Here is a 24366-nt window from a genome sequence, read left to right as displayed (position 1 = left end):
ATATTTTGCAAAGTTCGGAATGATTATTGGAAAGAACGCGTTCTTTCCGTTCAATTAACGTTATTTGTATTGGTTAGAATTGCCAGTTTACTGTATATAATATAGTGTTCTTAATCAATATTCCATATGTTGAGGAATTAATTCCTGTTTATATTTAGTCAACATACAGAATCCGTTTTCGTCGGTTGGCAAAAAAGTAGGCATAAGGCAAAAATGGCTTCTTCAGCTCTGAGGCTAGGACAACATCTAAAAGAACTTCGTTTTCATTTATGTCAGAAGTCACCTGCTAGCAAGGGCGTAAGGTGTGGTTTCCTAGATGATGAAGTTGGAAGTGAAAGAAAATGCAATGTCAAAACGGCATTATTTACCCTATTTCTGTGTTGACATTTTGAAGGGCAAACGTATCCAAGAGAGAAAAATATCCGCTGAACTGAAACATTCCCAATTTTAGACATTAATTCTTTTCTGATAATTCAAATGTAAGAGTTGTCAGTCAATTTACTGTCATGACTGCAGCTTAGATGTAACGCTATAATCCTTGCCACTTGTAGTGTCATTAATGATTAATAATGAAATGGAATCACAAAATATTGCTATGAATAATATTACGAAGACATAGATGTGCATGTGTGCTAATTCCTGTAAAGTGAAAACAAGCCATTCCGCCGACAAGGAATAACACGAACAGTAATGACAAAAATTGCAAAGTGCGTTTTCAAGAACTGTCCCTCTCTAAATGATAAGTATAATCATTGAGTTTTGATCGTGTGGTTACAATCCGTCTGAGTGACTATATTTAGCAACATGTGCAGCATACATACATTTCCAGCACTTACTGAAAGGAAAACGTGCAGATGTAATATCTAAGTGCTATTGATCAGGGTCACTACTACACAACCACTCGCAGTCATCTGACTGTAGATTCTTACCCCGGGTGTAACCATGTGATTAAAACTTTGATGATGTTTATCGCTAAGAAAATGGACATTTCTTGAAAAGTTCACTTTGCATTTTTTGTCATTACTGTATGTAATATTCCTTGTTGGTGGACTGGCTTGTTTTTACTTTAAAGGTATTAGCACACATGCAGCTCTCTTCGTCGTTTAATCATCGCAATGTTTCGTGATACTGTTTCAAGTGACGATAACTATGATATGTTCTAGCAACCAGCTGTGGCTACAGCTTTTCCGATCTTGTGTGCCTCTTTGATCCTTAGAGTTAGTTGTGTTAGACAAACCCCCAACTCTATCGTTACCATTTCTTAGCCCTTGTATTCCCTTTCTGATTGAGCACAACTTTACATTCCATAAAATGCCGTAGGTTTGCACAATTCTTGCCAATCAAACATCCTGCTATGATCCATATGTGGGTGTAACAGGGTGTCTTCTTAAAGGTATCCTAAAAGTTGCTGGCGTACAATATGGATGGGAAAATTTAAAACCCAATGGTATGACACAGCAGTAGAAACTAACATTTTTAGTCCACTAGTCATTACAATGATAGCATATAGCAAAACCTTGAAAGATATCAAATTTCTACTGGTCCTTATGATACCTTAACTATTTGGCAGTTTGGTAAGGACTACAGGACTAGTGCCAATTTCTATGCTGTATAACAGCACTGACTAATTATCCAATGTAGCCTTTTCAACTTGTGAACATACATGTCTTTACCATGTTTACGGACCTTTAATTACTGGGGACGGTGGGGTAGCCGAGATGTTAAAGGTGTTTATTCATCACACACCTAGAGTCTGGGTTTGATCCCCTACAATAAGTGAAGCTTATTTCTGGTGTCTTCCATCATGATATTGCTGGAAGATTGCTAAATCACTACCACACTTTATTTAGTGATCGAATGCAGGCATCACATATACCTGAACACCATTGCAGTGAATAATGCAAAAAAGTACTACACCATATTTTAGGATGTTTTTTTTTAACATATATGTATTATCACTGTACCTTGTTTTTTCAGGGATTTTGTAGAGAAGTACTATGTCGATCTAAAGAGACACAACCCTAAGTTCCCCTTCCTTGTCAGAGAATGTAGCAACGTCCAGCCCAAGTTATATGCTAGATATGGTAAGGATGTTGGGACTTGTATGAAATAATTTATGCCTGATGTGTCTAAAGAATATGCCTTTATGATTGGAGTGATTGTCTGAAGGGATCCACATGACAGGTCAACACAGTTGCGGTGTCATATGTCATATACATACTCTTCACAAAAAATTATGCAAGAATAATATTTTGTGGATAACTTATTTCTCATTGTAAGTTGCAGCTGTCATATACAACAACAAACTGAAATATTGAAAGTTCACTGTATAATAGACCCGTGAAGATCAGGAGTAGAATAGGTCTTCAGCAACCCATGCTTGCTGTAAAAGGCGACTATGCTTGTCATAAGAGGCGACTAACAGGATTAGGTGGTCAGACTCGCTGACTTGGTTGATGCATGTCATATCCCAATTGCGTGGATCGGTGCTCATGATATCAATCACTGGATTGTCTGGTCCAGACTTGATTATTTACAGACCGCTGTCATATAGCTTGAATATTGCTGAGTGTGGTGTTAAACAACAAACAAACAGTACCAGACTATGGTAGGGTTCACTTGATCAACACCCACTCCTTTGACGGCCTCATTGCATTAGTTGACTGAACTTCGACCGGTCACTACACAGCAAATTGGTCGTCTGTATACCCGGCTTGCTGATTTGATTCATGCATGTCATCATATCCCAATTGCGTGGATCAATGCTCATGATGTCAATCACTGGATTGTGTGGTCCAGACTCTGAGTTAAACAACAAACAACAAACAAACAATCAATCAATCAACGTATTATAGAACAGGTCCCAGGATAGTTACCATTTTCATGATAATACTAAGAGGACACGATACACTGGATTTTCTAAATATTTTATGGATGTTTCACTATTGCAGCCCATTCCTATTCCTTTTACTTTTACCCTCTGTTTACAGAGTTTGGCAAGGAGTCCAGCCTACCCCTGACTGACATGACAGCAGAGCAAGTGTTGAAGGCTGTGGAGACGATGGCCAAGCGATGAATGAAAGCTGAATTGTGTAGACTTTGTGTAAATAATGTCATTAACAAGTTCCATGGACTATCAAGGAGTGTAGAGTTAGATGTTCCTGTGAGAAATTTGTTCTCTGTGTGAATAAAATCAAGTAAAAGCATGAGTCTTGTTTTGTTGTAGTTTCCTTCAACACTTATGTCCAGTAAGAATGTGAGAGTTCAGGCACAGGTGCAAAGTGGTTAAGGCACCACAATTTGTTGTGTAGGGTTATGTCCCTTTGTAGGGTCAGGAGCCACTGATGTAGGTTTGAATCCCTCAATCATCCTGATTATGATCATTGGTTGGTTTTGAAGCTGACATGCTGTGATGTAAATGCTCTTCAAAGCAGTGCTGGGGGTATACTACTCAAAAGAAGTTACTGTCATGGTATGACAAATTAACAAAAGCAATATGAAAGAATTAGGTGGCCTTTAACTTCTTTTGAATAGTATATATCCAAGCACATGGGAAAGCCTATGGAGTTATTTTGGCTGCTATGAGCACTGATGCATCAATGTACACAATGATATACATGTATTCAATGATGCAATGCATCCATCCTTACAAGATCCGCGGTAGAATAGGTCTTCAGCAACCAATACTTGCAGCAGCAGGTGATCATGCTTGCCGTAAGACAGGTGGTCAGGCTCGCTGACTTGGTTGATGCATGTCATCGTATCCCAATTGCGTGGATCGATGTTCATGATGTCAATCACTGGATTGTCTAGTCCAGACTCGACTGCTGTCATATAGCTGGAATATTGCTGAGTTGGGACTGCCTCTGTGGTCGAGAGGTAGAGTGTCTGCCAGAGAGGGAAGGCCCAGGGTTCAATCCCCAAATCCTAAAAGACGTTAAAAGATGGTACTTGTTACCCTGTCTGGCACTCGGCATTAAGGGGCTAGAACAAGGACTGGTAGGCTCGGAGTCAGTATACTGTGTCTGAGTGGGGTATTCATGTTAAACTGCGGCATGGTATCTCAGTGTGCTAGCACTATAAATCGGCATCAGTCCAGACTAGTACAAGCAGCCACACACACGTGCATGCACGTCGCTATATAAGTGCAATAATCTTGGACACGATGTCAAACCCCATTTCACCTCAATTAATCTGGCATAAGTCCTGACCAGTGAAAGCAGCAACACAGCCTACACAAATGCAACAGTATATTTAAGGGCAATAAACTTGACTGCTCTCCATTATATTTGGGCTGGGACGAGTCCAAATATACTACCCGGGTACCCATCCCCCTATTACCCGACCCTACCCGGGTACCCATCCCCCTATTACCCGACCCTACCCAGGTACCCACTGTAGGTCTAAGGAGATGTCTCAAAATGTCTGCTTGGGAACATTTTTAGCATAGCCCTGGCAAAACGTATTTAGATACGTGTACATGTATTAAACAATCTGGTCATGCATACACTGAAGTTGACTTAAGTTATATCTTTATTCAACCATATGAAAAATCAGAAGGAATGGGAGCAAGGTCAGAAAGAAATGTGAACATTAGTGACTTATAGAGTCCTAGATAATTTTTGTCATTAAACAATATATCACCTGACTAACCACGGGTCCGGGTAGTCCTGTGGGTACCTGGATCCTACTCTGTACCCTCTCAACCCAAGTACCCGAGTTACCCGTCCCAGCCCTACATTTCAGCCACCTTCAAGGTGAGTACGGTACCACTTCTTCTACAACGGGAGGACGGGGTTAACAGCCCATTACATGTCCCAGTTGACTAAGGTGCTGCAGTTGCCTGTGCAGAGTTGCTATGCTAAGGTGTGCCAGAAACCGATGGTGACCTCTTCGATTTCCCAGATCCACCCGGATCATGTTTCTTGGTTTATCAGCACCATATCCTTGCTAGTGGGTTTCACCAAGATGGTAAACATCTGAGATTTACATCACTTCACAAGACAATCTCCAGTATACACTGAAACGGCTTACATCTAGAACACTGAACTGCCTGTTGCTTTTATATTCATAATCAAAATCAATATGCACAAGAATGGTGAGTGGTTTTTTTAAAAAGTGGAACAAATCATTATAGGATACGAGTGCTAAAGATATACTTTTGTACATTTTTTGTAAGAGTTTGTCTTTTACACAGATGAATGCAGAGACGTATGAAAATAATAAGACAAACCATGATTCGTTTTAGAATTATTATTAGTTTTTAAGAAATTAGTCTGGTTCTGCTATTGGATTGCGCAGAAAACTTAACCCTTTTCCAGTAGACGGGAACCCAGTCATTGCAGGATTCCGATCCTCAATTTAGAGAAACCAATATGTCAGCCTCCATGTGGCACGTGAAATAACAGAATACACTGATAACAGAACACAACAATATTACTACGGACTAACTAGTAAGTAGACAGTTTAAAGTAGGAGTCGTACCTACAATGTGACCACTCGTATTTCAGAAACTGAACAGTTTTTAAGAAAGAAATGAGATTACACTTACACTCGATTTTTGGTGTCCGAATTTGAAATTGAATGAATTTAAGATAATTTACGGTGTATGATTGATAATGTTGACTTCATGACAGTCGGATAACCTTTTGAAGGTGAAAAAGCTAGTGTGAATAAGACACTTGCAATGCCTGTTGTCTCGGACCCCATCCTGGCTCTCGGCTACACTCACACCAGACCAGTCTGATCGCCCTTAAATTGACTCGGCGGTATCAAAACGTTTTGAGCCTGACATATGAGATATAAGTTATGCTTACGAGTAACATGTTTATATTAGTACTTGCCTTGTTTATAAATTCAGCTTTCACAATTTTGCGTACATCATTCCAGTGACTTGCTGATAATTGATGTCTTCACGGAAGTATATATCCCACTCCACAATTAATTCGTTAGGGATAGCTGACAAATACCCTACGTGACACCCAACCTTAAGGATTGTAAAGGGGTTCATTACGTTGAGGACCGTAAAGGGTTGTTTGATTGGCAAGTGGTTCCCAACTCAAATGATCGTAAAGGTTGGTTGGTTTGTTGTTTTACACCACACTCAGCAATATTCCAGCAATATGACGGTGGCCTGTAAATAATCAAGTCAGGACCAGGCAATCCGGTGATTGATATCATGAGCACCGATCCACACAATTGGGATCAATGACATGATGGTAAAGGAGTGGCAAGGACCATCTCTACCTTTTCTCCAAATACTGATTGTCATATTTTTTCCACTCTTGAGTGCGATAGTTTCAGCTATTGCATTTTTCTATGTTGCCTAGCTACATCTGTGGGGAACAACTCACTAGGCACATTCCTCACAAAAATAATGTTTTCGGATTTACGATGTCATCATCATGATCATATTGCGAGTGTAGCAGGGCATGGAGTCATCCCACAGATGACATCCGTACCTTGTCAGATTGCTGATGGGGTTAACCTCTTTGGTCATGTGGACAAGGCGTCCGGCCTCGGATCAGAAGGTCCGTGGTTCGAATCCCATCACGGGACTTGGAAATTGTATGGCCGCTACACGAGCGCATGTTCGAATTTCCAGAAATGATATCATGACATAACAACGTTTTATCATGAAATAAACCATGCTTTGTTCTTCATTTGTTCTTTGCGATTTATTGCACAGCTGTCTAAATGACTGGAATTTTACAGAAGCTGTTCTTCAAAGATGGACGTCAAGTGGACCTCGCTGTCTAGTGTTTTAGGCAAGGAAACACTAAATGCTATTAAAGCTCTCAAGTTCAAACGGATGACACCAGTTCAGGTATGTCTCTCTGTTCACTCAGCAGTAAGTGGGTACCAGGCAGGATTTCAAGTTATTGAAGACTTTGAAATCAAAGAACTATTGACAAGAATCTTTAATAAACTCTCAACTTTCAACTTTCATGGCATTGTTGCTTGAAGAGAAGTTTCTTGACACTCTTGTTTGATGATCATCTCTAGTAAGAATTCCATATATACATTCAGTCTGGAGCCAGTCCTGTCAGTCCACAGATCTTGTCAGTCTAGACACCCTTTTAGACCACAGATCTTGTCAGTCTAGACACCCTGTTAGACCACAGATCTTGTCAGTCTAGAAACCCTGTCAGTCCTGAGACCCATACATCGTTAAATGTGTTTCATCTCTGACTGCTTGTTTCTTGCTCATGCTATCAACCACAGGTTTGCCTGACCAAGTCTCAATTATTAACCATCTCCCTTGATATAACTAGAATTATAGCTGTCTACTGCAGTAAACATGTTAAACAACATTTATTCATCGACAGTCAACTCTGATCTTCATCGTGTTATGCATCTATTCCAGGCAGCATGTATCCCACAGTTTCTGCGGAACAAAGATGTCGCCGTGGAAGCAGTCACAGGAAGTGGGAAGACCCTCGCCTTTCTTCTCCCGCTTCTGGAAATTTTGAAGAAAAGAGAGACTCCCCTGAAGAAAAACGAGGTAACTGATGAATTGATACAATCTCTCCTGCTTCTCCAGTTCTACTCTTTTACTCTGATACTCTAATAGTAATACTCATCTTCCCGAGGCAAGAGAGTTAACTGACTATAAAAGTCCAGTTTCTATCCTTGCCAAACTTGGCTGGTATTTGCTGGAGTTACATTTTGGCTAGAGCCAGGGTAATCACAGCAAGCTTCTCTCCTGTCAACTTATTTACATTTTAATCCTTGCTTGCTCATGTATTTGTTTGAATATCAATTCAAGGTAGAAATGAAGGGAACTTCAGTGTTAAATATTCAGAAAAATTCCAGTGACAGAGCTGGACTAGCACGTCTAATACATTGCCAGTCTGATTAAAATGTTGCCAGTCCAGATGGTTTTTGTACATTGGACAGATGTGATTAATTTATACTTGTTTAATAAGTTGATATTATGTATTTTATAACTTTTTGTAAACGAAATCATCCCGACCATGGGATGTCAGAGCTCCAGATAAGCTGCATATCTGCGTAAAATACACATCAGAAATGCAGAAATATGCAGTAAAATAAAACCCAAGCGTATCAAATACGCAACGAACATTACAGAAACGCTACAAAAATAAAACTTGTGCATATCATCAAAATATTGTGAAGTAACCCTGCGTATTTGATTAGCAAATCAGCAACTTATTTTGAAATTATACAGGGGCATTCCGTCAACCTTGCCAAACTCCACGATGACAGTTACATCATGATCATTTGCCATCACACTTTCTTGTGGAAGTATCGTGCTATTTTTGAGTCCTTTAAAGCTCTCGAAGCCACACAACACCATTTTGCAGGGACTAGATGAATAGTGTTTTTAAATATTTAACTTAACTGCCCACACATGTAAAAATGTAGTGGGTAACAGAAATTTGGATACCCAGATAGAATTACTGATACCCAATGAGTTTAAAATGCATGGGTAAAATACCCACAACACCAAAAGCTTATCTGGAGCTCTGGGATGTGCACGAAAAAGTTTGAGGTCCAAGACAAAAAAGGCCCATCTTTATCGGGTGAGCAGACGGGTATTTTTAACTCTGCTGATTTTATACTGTAATGAAGAAACTGGGTAGTATTGGATTTGAAGGAGATGCTGGAAATATTTAAAATTTGTTTGATGCTCGACATTGCTATAAATATTAATATGTCATGTCAATTGTTGGTATCCCCCTCCATGATGTGACAAGAATATTTCTTACTCACACAGTAGTAATCTATCCTAACCTTGTCAATAAGTGTCACATTCGTAGAATTTAGATGAAACGTGGTGTTACCATGGTTACAGGTGGGCGCAGTGATCCTGACCCCGACACGAGAACTGGCCATACAGATTGACGAGGTCCTCTCCCACTTCCTCCGTTACTTCTCGGACTTCTCCTCAGTACTCTTCATAGGGGGCGCTAATGTCGGGGGTAATATCGACAAGTTCCTCACACATGGGTAAGTAGCTCAAATTTTCAACATTGATGCATTGATATGTTTTTATTAATACAATGAAACGTTTTAAACTCAGGATTACATGGGTATTCCTGGTAAGAATATATAGTCGCCAGCAACTTATGCTTGTTGTAAAAGGCAAATAAATGGATTCCGGTTATTGTTGACGTTCTTGAATGCCTTTTGTCATGACCGCCTCTAGTGGTAGAGTGTCTGCCTTGAGAGCGAAGGTCCAGGGTTTGATGCCAAAAGACGTTAGGGATGGTACTTGTTGTTACCCTGCCTGGCCTTGGCACTAAGGTGGCTAAAACAGACTGGTCGGCTCAGAGTCAGTATACTGTGTCTGAGTGGGGCATTTATGTTAAACTATGGCATGGTACCTCAGTGGGCTAGCACTATAAATTCATGTCAATCCGGACTAGTATAAGCATCCACATACACACACACACACACACATGCATGCAAATCGCTATGTAAGTGAAATAATCTTGGATGCGACGTTACATTCAATTTCACCTCACCGCATTTCGTCGTATCCCATTTACGTAGTTAGATGTTCATTATGTCAGTCACTGGATTGTCTGGTGGAGACTCGATTATTAACAGACTGACATCATATAGCTGGAATAGACCTGAGTGCGACGTTAAACAACAAACAAACAAACAAACAAAACCAGTTGTGTTCATGTTTTAAAGTTATATCTTTGTGGATATACTGATATTTTTACATTAATAATTCTAAACATAATTATAGTCTATTCATGCAGTTTATGATCAGAATTCAGTTACCTTCCTTGTCATGTTTGAGCTTGTATTAGATTAATAATTGTCACTTTGTTTCTTGTTTTTAGAATATAACGTTGAATTACGTCAGTCATGGCGTTAAGTCAGATATATTAATATTCTGTGAAGGGATCTGACAGCAATCCATGGACGGTCATGTCAGGTCAACTTTCTAATCAGCTTTGATGCTTTTCGGGGGCACGGGTGGCCCAGTCGTCTAAGGTGGCACGAATCGCTGTGCAGAGTTGTATCCCTTGGGCATGCCAGAAACCTATGAATGTGGGTTCAAATCCCGATTTGCCCCAATCATGTTTGTCAGCACCATACCCATGATCTTGGGCTTCACCGAAGTGGTAAACATGTGAGACCTGCATCACCTCGGGCTTTCCTCCCGCATTAAGTTGACAGCTGCGATATAACTGAAATACTGTTAAAATGTTACACTCACTCACTCACTAACTCACTCACTCACTCACTCACTCACTCACTCACTCACTCACACACTCACACTCACTCACTCACTCACTCACTCACTCACTCACTCACTCACTCACTCGATGCTTTTGTTGACACGACCAAGTTGAGCTTTCAGAGCAGCATATTTGATTTCAGGTCGCAAAGAGATATTTGATACACCCAGTTGTTGAGTAGCATGGAGTTGAAACTCAGGGCGTGTACAGTTGAGGGAGTATTTGTGTTCTTAGTGGAGTTCCTTTGTAAAGATCAGACGTTTTGACTGGTTGGTAAAGATTGGGGGGTTAGAGTTCACCCAAGGTTAACCTGACATGACCTTGGAGAGCCTATCTTCACGCAGAGAGGTATGGCATAAGGGAACTGATGTTAATGACTTTTGGTTTATTGTGTATTTTTGTGTTCTGACAGAGGAAATATTGTGATAGCAACGCCGGGCCGGATGGAAGACATGTTCCAGAGGAAGCAAGGAGCGTTTAACCTGGCGGCCAGCGTCAAGGCCTTGGTAGGTAGAGTTGAAGGATGCTCTTTGATGATCAGATCTCCAGTAAATGTTCATTAATCCTAGCAGTGCAGTGTTCCCATTTACTAGTAATTACTAGTTTTAACCGGTAAAGTTAGGCTTGGACCGATAATTCATGTGACTGTCAATCCCTGTGGAGTGGCATATAAAGTACCTTATAAATCTTAGTTGTTGAACAAAAGATCATTGATAATCAAGAAAGTATAATTTTCTAATGGAGTCGGCTTGTCTTTTATCATCAGGGTTCTCCATTGTCTATTTTTAGTGCAAGGAAATAACATATCACTTTGCTTTGAGGGTAAAAATGTATTTTTAGAGACTGAGTCTTGAACCAAAGTGAAATGTTGAATATGATGTTGAAAGAATTAAATCAGATAGTTTTCATACCTTTTCTTATCTGTTCACTGTTAGAGCTGACAGAAATTTGAAGGGACTGGTAATTTTTAGAGTTTGCAGTTTCAAAAGCCAGCAGGGACACTGACAGTGTTAGAAGTCAGTGGCATCCAAGGGACATGGGGGTTTGCTCCCGTAGTATTTGAGTCTACGGACCCTAATGATTTAACTTTCAACATTGGTGTTATGACAACGACCCCTTGGCGTTCATGCCTTATTTGGAACCCTGAATAATAAACATCAACTTGGTATATGACCCAACATGCAGTTTGTATTCATCTCCAAGCAAGAAAAAACAAACTGTCGAATGAGATCTCTGCTTCAAATTTACACATAAAGACTTGAAGAGCAAGACCAATACTTCCCTTCAGTCAAGTCTCGTTAATCCGACACTCGTTATTCTGTCAATCAGCTTTATCTGACACTAATGATGGGAACCGATTAAATCAGTGCTATTTAGACCTGTTAATCAGATGGTCTCGCACTCCAACACCGACACACCTAATTTGTAAGGAATTACGGAAATCACTTATTAAAAGTCTCGTTAATCCGACACAGTGGTCAGCGTACGCCGTGGTCATCTACCCGAGAGTACACAGCCCGTGTTTTGATGCGAGACGAGTCGTCTGGTAGCTGCATATTACAACGGCTGCAGAGATAAACTTGCTTAACAATAAACAATTAATGAACAATTAGTGTTTGTTTCGTTATCTATCGTGTAGTTGTCCGATTTTCGATCATGAACGTTGATGCTACTTAATTTCGTTTATCTGACATACTCGTTAATCTGACATAGTCATATGCAACCAACCATGTCAGATTAATGGGACTTGACTCTTAATTTTTATTTGACAAAAACAAATCAAAATCCATGTGAAATATGTAAAATGATCAGCTTAAGCTTTCAAAGTGTCTATGTTGTATTAAGGAGGTGCTCGTCCTGGATGAAGCTGACCGATTGCTGGACATGGGATTTACAGCAAGGTAAATCTTTATATTTTCTGTCATAATTGTTTGACTGTTAGCATTGTCGGTGTACAGGGGTTCTAAGATGAATAAAGATCCTGGTTCCATCTGCTTGCTGTGAGAACCAGTTGAAATGAGATCCAGGTCATTGCTAATTGTGTGCCATCCTACCCTGCCACTCTGCATTGATCGGTGCTCATGCTGTCAACCACTGATTTGCCTGGCCCAGATTTGATTATTTATATGCTCTGGGTGATATGTAGTTGTGTGAATGATCTGTGTTTACAGTGTCAACCACTAATTTCTCTTGGACCGATTTCAGTTCAAAGACCATCCTGACATATTGCTGACTGTATATTGTATGACGACCCCAAAAATATCAGACACATCTGTTCTTGTACAGTTGAGATGGACAACTCGCTCACTCACTCACTCACTCGCTCACTCGCTCACTCGCTCACTCACTCACTCACTCACTCACTCACTCACTCACTCACTCACTCACTCACTCACTCACTCACTCACTCACACACTCACTCACACACTCACTCACTCACGGATGGGTCTGTTCTCGGACACCTAGATGGTTGAGGTGGAGAATTATCTTTACTACCTTCCTATGTTCCAGCATCAACACTATCCTGAGTTACCTCCCCAAACAGCGGCGGACGGGTCTGTTCTCGGCCACCCAGACAGATGAGGTGGAGAATCTGATCCGGGCAGGGCTGAGGAACCCCTTGAGGATCACAGTCAAGGAGAAGTTGTCGACGGAGTCGGAGTCGCTGCAGAGGACGCCACTGACACTTCAGAACTACTACATGGTAAGGGCTGATTCTCACACATCCTGGAGAACACATTGGTGCCCAGACAAAATATGTCTCCTGTTATGTAGCGAACTGGCCGTTTATCTATGGCCATTTCTTGATCATTTTTCATAAATGTAACTCAGTTTGAATTTGAATTTATCGGAAAATATATGGAGGATGTGTCACTAAAGAACAGTTATGATGATGGTGGAAATAATTTGGCAGCTTCCTCTGACTTCAGATCGTGGATGCTGATGAGAAGTTCAACCAGTTGCTCCACTTCCTCAAGGAACACAAGCAGGAGAAGGTGATGGTGTTCTTCAGCACATGTGCCGGAGTGGACTACTTCTCCCAGGCCCTCCAACAGTGAGTATACCTACACCACATTGGACTACTTCTCTCGGGCCCTCCAACAGTGAGTATACCTACACCACATTGGACTACCTCACCCAGGCCCTCCAACAGTGAGTATACCTACACCACATTGGTCTACTTCTCCCAGGCCCTCCAACAGTCAGTATACCTACACCACATTGGTCTACTTCTCCCAGGCCCTCCAACAGTGAGTATACCTACACCACATTGGACTACCTCACCCAGGCCCTCCAACAGTGAGTATACCTACACCACATTGGTCTACTTCTCCCAGGCCCTCCAACAGTCAGTATACCTACACCACATTGGACTACCTCTCCCAGGCCCTCCAACAGTCAGTATACCTACACCACATTGGTATACTTCTCCCAGGCCCTCCAACAGTCTGTATACCTACACCACATTGGACTACCTCACCCAGGCCCTCCAACAGTCAGTATACCTACACCAATTGGTCTACTTCTCCCAGGCCCTCCAACAGTCAGTATACCTACACCACATTGGACTACCTCACCCAGGCCCTCCAACAGTGAGTATACCTACACCACATTGGTCTACTTCTCTCGGGCCCTCCAACAGTGAGTATACCTACACCACATTGGTCTACTTCTCCCAGGCCCTCCAACAGTCAGTATACCTACACCACATTGGTCTACTTCTCCCAGGCCCTCCAACAGTGAGTATACCTACACCACATTGGACTACCTCACCCAGGCCCTCCAACAGTGAGTATACCTACACCACATTGGACTACTTCTCTCGGGCCCTCCAACAGTGAGTATACCTACACCACATTGGACTACCTTCTCTCGGGCCCTCCAACAGTGAGTATACCTACACCACATTGGACTACTTCTCCCAGGCCCTCCAACAGTGAGTATACCTACACCACATTGGACTACTTCTCCCAGGCCCTCCAACAGTGAGTATACCTACACCACATTGGACTACTTCTCCCAGGCCCTCCAACAGTGAGTATACCTACACCACATTGGACTACTTCTCCCGGGCCCTCCAACAGTGAGTATACCTACACCACATTGGTCTACTTCTCCCAGGCCCTCCAATTCAATTCAACTCACTCACTCACTCACTCACTCACTCATTTTTGTGTGTGCTTAGTTACTTTGTTTTGTAATTTTTTGTGCTAAGTTTTGCCAAATTTGATCCACTGATTGATATTATTATTTTCCAGCATTCTAAAGAAGAGTCAGATTCTGTCTATCCATGGGAAAATGAAACAGAAAAGAAACAAGATATTTTCCAATTTTCGACAGCTTGCCAGGTACTTATTTCCTTTTTAATACCTTCTTTAAGCATGTTTAGTGTGAACACATGGAACACATATTATTATTGTACTCCTCTGTGTGGTGTGTTGACCTGTACCGATGTGTGTTACAGTGGTGTATTGACCGGTACTGATGTGTGTTACAGTGGTGTGTTGACCTGTACCGATGTGTGTTACAGTGGTGTGTTGACCGGTACTGATGTGTGTTACAGTGGTGTGTTGACCTGTACCGATGTGTTAGTGATGTGTTGACCTGCACCGATGTGTGTTACAGTGGTGTGTTGACCTGTACCGATGTGTGTTACAGTGATGTGTTGACCTGTACCGATGTGTGTTACAGTGGTGTGTTGACCTGCATTGATGTGTGTTACAGTGGTGTGTTGACCTGTACCGATGTGTGATACAGTGGTGTGTTGACCTGTACCGATGTGTGATACAGTGGTGTGTTGACCTGTACCGATGTGTGTTACAGTGGTGTGTTGACCTGCACCGATGTGTGTTACAGTGGTGTGTTGACCGGTACCGATGTGTGTTACAGTGGTCTGTTGACCTGTACCGATGTGTGTTACAGTGGTGTGTTGACCTGTACCGATGTGTGTTACAGTGGTGTGTTGACCTGTACCGATGTGTGTTACAGTGGTGTATTGACCGGTACAGATGTGTGTTACAGTGGTGTGTTGACCTGTACCGATGTGTGTTACAGTGGTGTATTGACCGGTACTGATGTGTGTTACAGTGGTGTGTTGACCTGTACCGATGTGTTAGTGATGTGTTGACCTGTACCGATGTGTGTTACAGTGGTCTGTTGACCTGTACCGATGTGTGTTACAGTGGTGTGTTGACCTGTACCGATGTGTGTTACAGTGGTGTGTTGACCTGTACCGATGTGTGTTACAGTGGTGTGTTGACCTGTACCGATGTGTGTTACAGTGGTGTGTTGACCTGTACCGATGTGTGTTACAGTGGTGTGTTGACCTGTACTGATGTGTGTTACAGTGATGTGTTGACCTGTACCGATGTGTGTTACAGTGGTGTGTTGACCTGTACCGATGTGTGTTACAGTGGTCTGTTGACCTGTACCGATGTGTGTTACAGTGGTGTGTTGACCTGTACCGATGTGTGTTATAGTGGTGTGTTGACCTGTACCGATGTGTGTTACAGTGGTGTGTTGACCTGTACCGATGTGATGGCTCGCGGGGTGGACATTCCTGAAGTACACTGGGTCATACAGTTTGACCCCCCGAGTTCAGCCAGGTAAACAAACATTAATTTAGATACAGCAACATCTCAACATGTTGGGTAACAGATAAACTTAACAGTGCACACATGGCAACATATTTAGCAGGTTTCATTTAAAGTAAAAAAATAATAACCTGAAATGTTTTCTTTTATTCTTTTTTCCCCCACCTACCAACCAGGAATTTTCACAAAAACTCTGTAACCCAGGATCTTGGTCTTACTTTGACTTTTGATTGTATTTTTTTCTTTTTAGTTCTTTTGTTCATCGATGTGGTCGCACAGCTAGGATCGGGAACGCCGGCAATGCCCTTGTGATGCTGCTCCCTGCTGAAGACACCTACACCAACTTCATCAGCATCAACCAGAAGGTGAGCGCCCTGTGTCCGTGTTTGGATTGATTGTTTGTTTCTTTGTTGTTTAACGCACGAATACGATGACATGCATCCCGTTAATCACCTCTTACAACAAGCATAGTCACCCCTTGTGGCAAGTATGGGTTGCTGAATCCCCCTGTGTGGCCTTATGTGAATGTGGATTCACAACACCTGTTTGCCCTGATTATGATTCATGGTCTGTAAGCGTCCTGCAAGTGCTCATTGGTTTTTCCAATCTTTTTATTGTCTGGGAACTGAATCAATTTCCTCTCACTAAAGCTTACATGCCATGATATGACTGCAATACTTGTCAGCATTCTTTGCTCTGCATGTTCTGTCTATGATGTTTCCATGCAGCCCTCATTTCTCACTCACTCACTCACTCACTCACTCACTCACTCACTCACTCAGGCTCGCTGACTTGGTTGATGAATGTCATCGATCCAAATTGCATGGATCGATGCTCATGATATCAATCACTGGATTGTCTGGTCCAGACTCGATTATTTACAGACCGGCGTCATATTGCTGGAATATTGCTGAGTGCGGCGTAAAGCAACAATCGATCCAAATTGCATGGATCGATGCTCATGATATCAATCACTGGATTGTCTGGTCCAGACTCGATTATTTACAGACCGGCGTCATATTGCTGGAATATTGCTGAGTGCGGTGTAAAACAACAAACCACTCACTCACTCACTCACTCACTCACTCACTCACTCACTCACTCACTCACTCACTCACTCACTCACTCACTCACTCACTCACCCACCCACCCACCCACCCACCCACCCACCCAGCCACCCACCCACCCACTCACTCACTCACTCACTCACTCACTGACTCACTCTTCCCCTTCTGTATCTATAGGTGCCAATGGAGGAGCTGGAGAAGGCAGAGGATGTACACAACCACCTGCCAGCGGTACAGAAGCTGGCTGCCAAGGACAGGTGTGTGTGATGGTTACTGGTTTCAGAATAATCTATCCATTTTGGATCCTCGCCAACACTTTTTAATAACAGGAGCCATTTCAGCACATGAGTCTCCATACCACCTGAGCCTTGTAGTTGGTTCAATTACTGTAAAATTATTGTGTGAGGACTTTCAAAACAAGAAGTATAAGGCCATAATAATATAATTGCTAGATTATCATCCCCGCCCGACTCACGACTAAACCCCCCTACAAATATATTTTATTTGACTGAGTGAAATGCTACAGTATTTTAATGTTAGCTGTGAAACTGCCATTTCATGTTTATGACATGCCGTAAACTGGTCTACAACTGACTCTCGACATACCTGCCTATCGTCTGCTTTGTCGGCTGTCAAGATGGTGCTCATTATTTTAAAAATACGAGAGGGTGTGCAGACCATTAAAGACTGTTATGCCTGTCCTTTGCCAGAGTCTATGACTCTTCAACAAGTTTGCTTGTGGGGAACTTGACAAGTTAGCGTTAGTTGAGGATAAATTGAGAAACGCACAAGTACAAGTTTGGGCAGGGAAAATAGGTTTGACCCACATACATCCGACAGCTTCTATTTATTTTGTTTATTTTGTTATTTCAGTCATCTCGTGTTCATACCAAGGTGTCCAGTCTTCAACTTGACGGCTTAAATGAAAAATAAAAAATAAAAAATAAAAACCCTCCCTCCCTCCCATCTTTTGAAAAAAAAAGTGGATGATAATAAAAAAATATATTTATTATGGCCTAAAGTATAAAGTATGTTTATTTTGTTATTTCAGTCATCTATTGTTCTTACCAAGGTGTCCAGTCTTCAACTTGATGACTTTAATAAAAAATAAAAAATAAAAACCCTCCCTCCCTCCCATCTTTTGAAAAAAAAAGGGGATGATAATAATGTTTTTTATTTATTATGGCCTAAAGTATAATCCCCTTGGTAGTATATGGGGCAGTATTTGGGAGAATGACTTATCGGGTCCTTATATTTATATACTGCAGGGAACTATATATCCTTTTGTAGTTAATCAGTTATGTGATGGTTGTTGCTGTTGCTGTGAGATACTCATTATGCCATGTCTGACTTTCAGGGCAATATACGAGAAGGGGATGAGAGCCTATGTGTCGTTTGTCCAGTCCTATGCTAAACATGAGTGCAGCATGATATTCAGGGTGAAAGGTCAGTACAAGCAAGTGTATTGGTACATTCTCACAGTCGATCTGTATTTGTTGGTCGACCCTGTGAGACCCAGGTTATTTCGGTTCTTATATCCCGCTGTTGGTCGACTGAACTGGATCGAGGTTTTCAGATTCAGTGACTTGTTGATTGTAGGTCATTGTATCCAGACACCCCTCATCTCATCCACCACTGGTATGTCTGGTCTGCGCCATTAACAACGACGTGTTGGCGATTCACCGTGGTTGTTACTGTTATACAGTGACTGTCTCTCCAGTTTCTTCTCACACGGGAGCACGGTGGCCCAGTTGTCTAAGGTGCCGCAATTCGCTGTGTAGAGTTGCATCCCTTGGGCATGCCAGAAACCTCTGATAGAGGGTTTGAATGCCAGTTTGCCCTTATTATGTTTCTAGGTTCGTCAGCACAATACTTGTGTTCGTGCATTTTGCCAAAGTGGTAAACATCTCAGACCTGCATGACTTAGGGCTTTTCCCCACATGAAGCTGACACGTCGCGATATAACTGGAATAATGTTCAATGCGGCGTAAGACCCAACTCACTCACTCTTTTCACACAGTTGTAACTTGAGATAACATGGCCCCATCGCTGATAGTATAGCCAGTGCATTATATCTCCATTCTATAGTGATAAGTACCATGGAACCATTCAGTGCTCTATAGATTTGAAACATTTACTTCTTATCAGAAGTTCTGGTGTCTGGTTTCTTCAACGGCCTTGATGCTGTGTTTACAGATCTTGACTTCGGGAAACTAGCTACTGGATTCGGTCTTCTGAAAATTCCTAAAATGCCCGAATTGAAAGGCAAAGTGGTTCCCAACTTTCTACCTATGGAGGTTAATGTGGACGACATTCCATTCAGGTGAGTGGATACAGTGTGTCGAGTTGATGTAAAATACAGGTGAGTTGGTACATGTGACAGGTGAGTTCATACCAGATGCAGGTGAGTTGGTACATGTGACAGGTGAGTTCATACTAGATGCAGGTGAGTTGGTACATGTCACAGGTGAGTTGGTACCAGATGCAGGTGAGTTGGTACATGTCACAGGTGAGTTCATACCAGATGCAGGTGAGTTGGTACATGTCACAGGTGAGTTCATACCAGATGCAGGTGAGTTTATACGTCACAGGTGAGTTCATACCAGATGCAGGTGAGTTGGTACATGCCAGATGCAGGTGAGTTGGTACATGTCACAGGTGAGTTCATACCAGATGCAGGTGAGTTGGTACATCACACTTGAGTTCATGCCAGATGCAGGTGAGTTGGTACATCACAGGTGAGTTCATACCAGATGCAGGTGAGTTGGTTCATGTCATAGAAGATGCAGGTGAGTTGGTACATGTCACAGGTGAGTTCATACCAGATGCAGGTGAGTTGGCAGATGTGACAGGTGAGTTCATACCAGATGCAGGTGAGTTGGTACATGTCACAGGTGAGTTCTTACCAGATGCAGGTGAGTTGGTACATGCCAGATGCAGGTGAGTTGGTACATGTCACAGGTGAGTTGGTACATGTCACAGGTGAGTTGGTACCAGATGCAGGTGAGTTGGTACATGTGACAGGTGAGTTGGTACCAGATGCAGGTGAGTTGGTACATGTGACAGGTGAGTTCATACCAGATGCAGGTGAGTTGGTACATGTCACAGGTGAGTTCATACCAGATGCAGGTGAGTTGATAATTGGTATAGATTGATACCAGATATGTATGAATTGATTTCTGCAGACAAGTTACTTTTCCTGTTACAAATCAACTGATACACGAAGCAGGTCAGGTGAAGCTACATTCTGTCTTTCCCTCATCACCTGATCTACACCAGATTTCATGCACTCACTTCAACCTGCCTAGACACAACGCCAATAGTGCTGACTCAGCATTAAACAAAGTCAGCTTCAGAGGACTGCTAGGGAGCTTGGCAGAGAGGTGAAGGGGATGCGGTCATAGGTCTTATTCTGGTGTATATATAAACTGGTGAATATGATCAGTCTTAAGCAAATGGTAAAATATCAGCTGGTGATTATACATCACTGACACACAATGCAGACACTTAATCAACTTAGTGAGTGAGTTGGGTTTTACGCCGCTTTTAACATTATTCCAGTTATATCGCGGCGTATCAGCTTAATGTGGGAGGAAACCCGAAGTGATGCAGGTCTTAGACGTTTACCACTTCGGTGAAACCCACGCAAGGGTATGGTGCTGACAAACCTAGAAACATAATCGGGTCGAACCGGGATCCGAACCCACACGCATAGGTATTTGGCGTGTCCAAGGGACACAACTCTGCACAGCAAATTGTGGCACCTTAGACGACTGGGCCACCCATGCCCATGAGCAAATCAACTTTAACTCAAAGGACAATAAAATGATTTTAGAAGTATATATATACTGGCATGACAAAAAATTACAAAATGACATTGTTTGGTTATCTCATGCCTAAATACACAGAACAACTTAGTTTGATTTTTGTGGCCATTTTGTCAAATATCACCAAAACTTGAATATGCATTTTTAGATTGTTTCAGTGTATTTTTTTACATTTAAGTACATATTTCAATTGATAGCCTATCATGGTTTTGATGCCAACCGTCAATATTTATGCTTGTCATTGATGTCGAGATATTGACATTTGCAATGCATCGATAGGTCGGTCCCTCATTACATCCATGTTAGTGTGTCTCGAGACCAGGAGACAGTTGTATGGTCATCATTGTGGCTTCAGAGACAAGCATCGGGAGAAGCAGCGGCAGGTGAGGATTGAGAGCGGGGAGCTGCTGCAGAGGCATAAAAAGATGAAGAGGCCACCCAAAGTGAGTGCATCGATCTTAGGTTTCTGGCACAACTAAGGGACACAACTCCTGACTTCAAATTGCAATGCCTGAACAGTTTATGGACATCATTTGGCATAGTTAATCCATTTTAGATTTCTGCCTCTGTGGTCTAGTGCTAGAGCATCTGCCAGGGTTCAATTTCCGGCTGCATCATACCAAAAGATGTTAAAAGGTGGTAGTTAGTGTTGCCTTTCCTGTCGCTCGGCATTAAGGGGCTAAAACAAGGACTGGTTGGCTCGGAATCCGTATACTGTGTCTGAGTGGGGTATTCACGTTAAGCAGTGGCATGGTATCTCAGTGGGCTAGAACTATAAAAAAAAAACACACACACACTAGGGCTGGGACGATACAGCAACTGTGAGATCCGATATGTATCACGCTACATTACTCACGATCCGATATGTATCACAATACTTGCATGTGCTCTTATCTGCAGTGCGTAAGCCATCTCTTTCATAGACTGGATAGCCAAATTCCTGGCACACTGACAATTTACAGTTGTCAGTGTCAAATATGGCACAACAAATGAAAATATTTATGTTTTCACTATTCACTTGCACTACTGATAAGTGTTTAGTGGAACGGTTATTAAAGCAAACATTTAAGATCAGAATCGATATATCTTACTAAGTGTGCTACTGTCATTGATACTTTTATCGAGAAGTAAAAAAATTGTGATGCATCGGTGTATCGCCTCAGTTCATGCATGTTATAAGTGCAATTATCTTGAATGCAACGTTAAGCCGTTGTCAGGTTCATTGTGTTGTGCAGCAGCTGGTTATGTTTTGGACCTCTGTCAACTCCGTGTTGACAGCATGGATAGCTCAGATCATACTCCATTATTGTGAATGAAACAATTTGATGTCATGGTTGGTCTTTTCAGTCAGTGCCGTGGTCCCGGCAGAAGGAGAAAGTGGAGAAGAAAAAGAAGAGAGTGGAGAAGAAACTCCGTGCACAGAAGAGGAAACTGGAGGAAGTTGAACCTGCTAACACAGCTGAGGAGGTTGATGACCTCGGTTCAGATTTGCTGCTCATGAAGAAGCTAAAGAAAGGGAAAGTAAGTGTCAGCTGAAGACATAGCTACAAGTGGTAAATCTGGATGGAAATGCTGGAAAATGTATACTATTCACAAAAAGTTAAGGACCACCTGAATCTTTCATATTACTGTAGTTTATCTGTCACGGCATGAACTGAAGGTTAAGGAACACCGAGTCTTCATATTACTGTAGTTCATCTGTGTCAACATGACAGACGACCCATGAAGATCCGGGGTAGAATAAGGTCTTCAGCAATCCAGGCTTGCTGTAAAAGGTGACTATGCTTGTCGTTAAAGACGACTAACGGGATCGGGTGGTCAGGCTTGCTGACTTGGTTGATGCATGTCATCGATCCCAATTGCGTGGATCGATGCTCATGATATTAATCACTGGATTGTCTGGTCCAGACTCGATTATTTACAGACCGCCGTCATCTAGCTGGAATATTGCTGAGTGCGGCGTTAAACGACAAACCAACCAACCAACATGACAGATAAACTATAGTAATATGAAAGAATTGGATGGACCTTAACTTTGTTTTGGTAGGATTGTCTGAAGGTGATACAGAGTGTAGGAGGAGTTATTGAGTACATGATGCCCAGAAATATAAGTTGGAACACCTGTAAATTTGAAAACATATTGTTTTTTGTCAATGTAGATAGTGAAAGCTGAGGGTAATTATCTATAGCTCTCTATAGAGAGTCTCTATCTGTACTCTAGCAGCTGACAAACGAAACATCTCTGTGGAATTGGTGCCCTAACTTCCAGATTGTCATTCTTGTTTAGTCAGCACCACCAGAGGGCTAACTTTCTACAACATGAATCACTTGGCTTGTTCCTCCCACGTGAAGCTGACACTGTTTGAAGCAGCTTTCAAACAAACTGTCTCACATCCTTGTGAATCTGAGAATGTGTCAGTAACCATGAACCAATTTGAAAGGACCATTGGAGGCTAAAATTTCAGTCAACACCAGAAACCTATGATTGTGGGTTCAATTCTGGTTCGCGCCAATTATGTTTTTAGGTTTGTCAGCACCATACCCATGGTCGTGGGTTTCACCGAAGTGGTGAACGTCTTAGACCTGCATCACTTCGGGCTTTCCTCCCACATTAAGCTGACACGCCGTGATGTAACTGGAATAATGTTAAAAGCGGTGTTAAACCCAACTCACTCACTCAGTCAACACCACCATCATGTAGAACTCTTCCTCACCCAGTGTTATCCTTTCCAGATATCGAAGAATGAATTCAACCAGGAATTTGCTGGAAGTGCATTAAACAAGTTGGACAGTGATTCAGAGTGTGACACGTGACCAGACGAGGAGTTGATGAAGCCATGTTGCTGCTGCTGGATAGTCACTGTCCAGACATTATGCTAGAAGATGAACTGAAGGTGAAGGTCACAGAATCACTGATGTCATGGAGTAATCAACTGGTGAACAGCATCTACGCTGATACTTCTGACGAACATGGAATTGTGAATACCGTGAACCATTTCCCCCCTCATTCTCCTCAGTTTAACAGCAAATGTTCATCACTACGAAACAGTGACAAAAGATTACCCGAAACAGCGATCGAAATACCTGCCTGCCCGACCATCCGAGACGGGTTGATTTCAACTCGGGCTGCCAGATTATCAAATCCCCCTGCCCGACGGTCGGGTTATATTTCATAGTTGAAAATATTCTAAATAATTCCCGATGATAAGCATTAATTCACATGTAAAGATGAATGATAAAATGTAACCAAAAATAAACCCTGTTAGCTTTTCGACAACCTAACATTTAGCGATGTGCTTGTTTTTAATTAAATGATCCCGAGAAACATATGATTATAATGGGCAGGCAGGTTTTGGTCAGGGCTGGCAAGTATTTCAGCTAGCCAGTCCTGTGGTCTGGCTGAAATTTTTGGGAGTTTCATACCCTGCCTGAAACCTCTTTGTTGGATAAGGGACAGACCAGCCTGTATATTGGGGAGGGGATGGTAATGAATAAATGGACATTTCATAATGAAATATTCAGTGATTTGCGTTTTGTCTTTTCAGGGAGGGTTAAGAAACAAATGTTCAAGGACATGGGGAGGGTTATCAAAAAATATGGCAAGCATTAGGGGGTGGGTCATTATTTTCAGTCCATTAATGCATCAAAATAAATA

At 42.0% G+C, this 24366-nt stretch overlaps 2 protein-coding genes across 2 annotated transcripts; both read left to right on the top strand.

The window, feature by feature from the left end:
* Nucleotides 1-196: 196 nt before the first annotated feature.
* LOC139450131 (NADH dehydrogenase [ubiquinone] 1 alpha subcomplex subunit 2-like) lies at nt 197-3203 on the top strand. The gene is made up of 3 exons (XM_071231789.1): nt 197-302; nt 1978-2084; nt 2991-3203. Exons 1-3 carry the CDS (start codon nt 214-216, stop codon nt 3074-3076), a joined length of 282 nt encoding a protein of 93 aa, XP_071087890.1. The 5' UTR covers nt 197-213; the 3' UTR covers nt 3077-3203.
* Nucleotides 3204-5365: 2162 nt separating this feature from the next.
* Nucleotides 5366-24265, top strand: LOC139449568 (ATP-dependent RNA helicase DDX55-like). Its single transcript, XM_071231020.1, has 17 exons — nt 5366-5453; nt 6715-6826; nt 7367-7504; nt 8819-8973; nt 10636-10729; nt 12069-12124; nt 12735-12927; nt 13154-13278; nt 14483-14572; nt 15737-15829; nt 16068-16182; nt 17062-17141; nt 18242-18330; nt 19081-19207; nt 21067-21154; nt 22059-22232; nt 23445-24265. Exons 2-17 carry the CDS (start codon nt 6731-6733, stop codon nt 23523-23525), a joined length of 1794 nt encoding a protein of 597 aa, XP_071087121.1. The 5' UTR covers nt 5366-5453; nt 6715-6730; the 3' UTR covers nt 23526-24265.
* The last annotated feature ends 101 nt before the right edge of the window (nt 24266-24366 follow it).

The sequence above is a fragment of the Haliotis cracherodii genome, unplaced genomic scaffold, assembly GCF_022045235.1.
Source record: "Haliotis cracherodii isolate W230 unplaced genomic scaffold, xgHalCrac1.p SCAF_8, whole genome shotgun sequence".
In the NCBI taxonomy this organism is placed as follows: domain Eukaryota; kingdom Metazoa; phylum Mollusca; class Gastropoda; order Lepetellida; family Haliotidae; genus Haliotis; species Haliotis cracherodii.
This window is presented reverse-complemented; position numbering and strand designations above follow the sequence as displayed.

Bases quoted from the DNA above. Each gene is read 5' to 3' on its own strand.
- LOC139449568 (XM_071231020.1), top strand. From the start codon at position 6,731: ATGGACGTCAAGTGGACCTCGCTGTCTAGTGTTTTAGGCAAGGAAACA. The intron at 16,183-17,061 runs GTGAGCGCCCTG...CTGTATCTATAG, and splicing joins TCATCAGCATCAACCAGAAG to GTGCCAATGGAGGAGCTGGA. The intron at 22,233-23,444 runs GTAAGTGTCAGC...TATCCTTTCCAG, and splicing joins AGAAGCTAAAGAAAGGGAAA to ATATCGAAGAATGAATTCAA.
- LOC139450131 (XM_071231789.1), top strand. From the start codon at position 214: ATGGCTTCTTCAGCTCTGAGGCTAGGACAACATCTAAAAGAACTTCGT. The intron at 303-1,977 runs GTGTGGTTTCCT...TTGTTTTTTCAG, and splicing joins CCTGCTAGCAAGGGCGTAAG to GGATTTTGTAGAGAAGTACT. The intron at 2,085-2,990 runs GTAAGGATGTTG...CTCTGTTTACAG, and splicing joins CAAGTTATATGCTAGATATG to AGTTTGGCAAGGAGTCCAGC.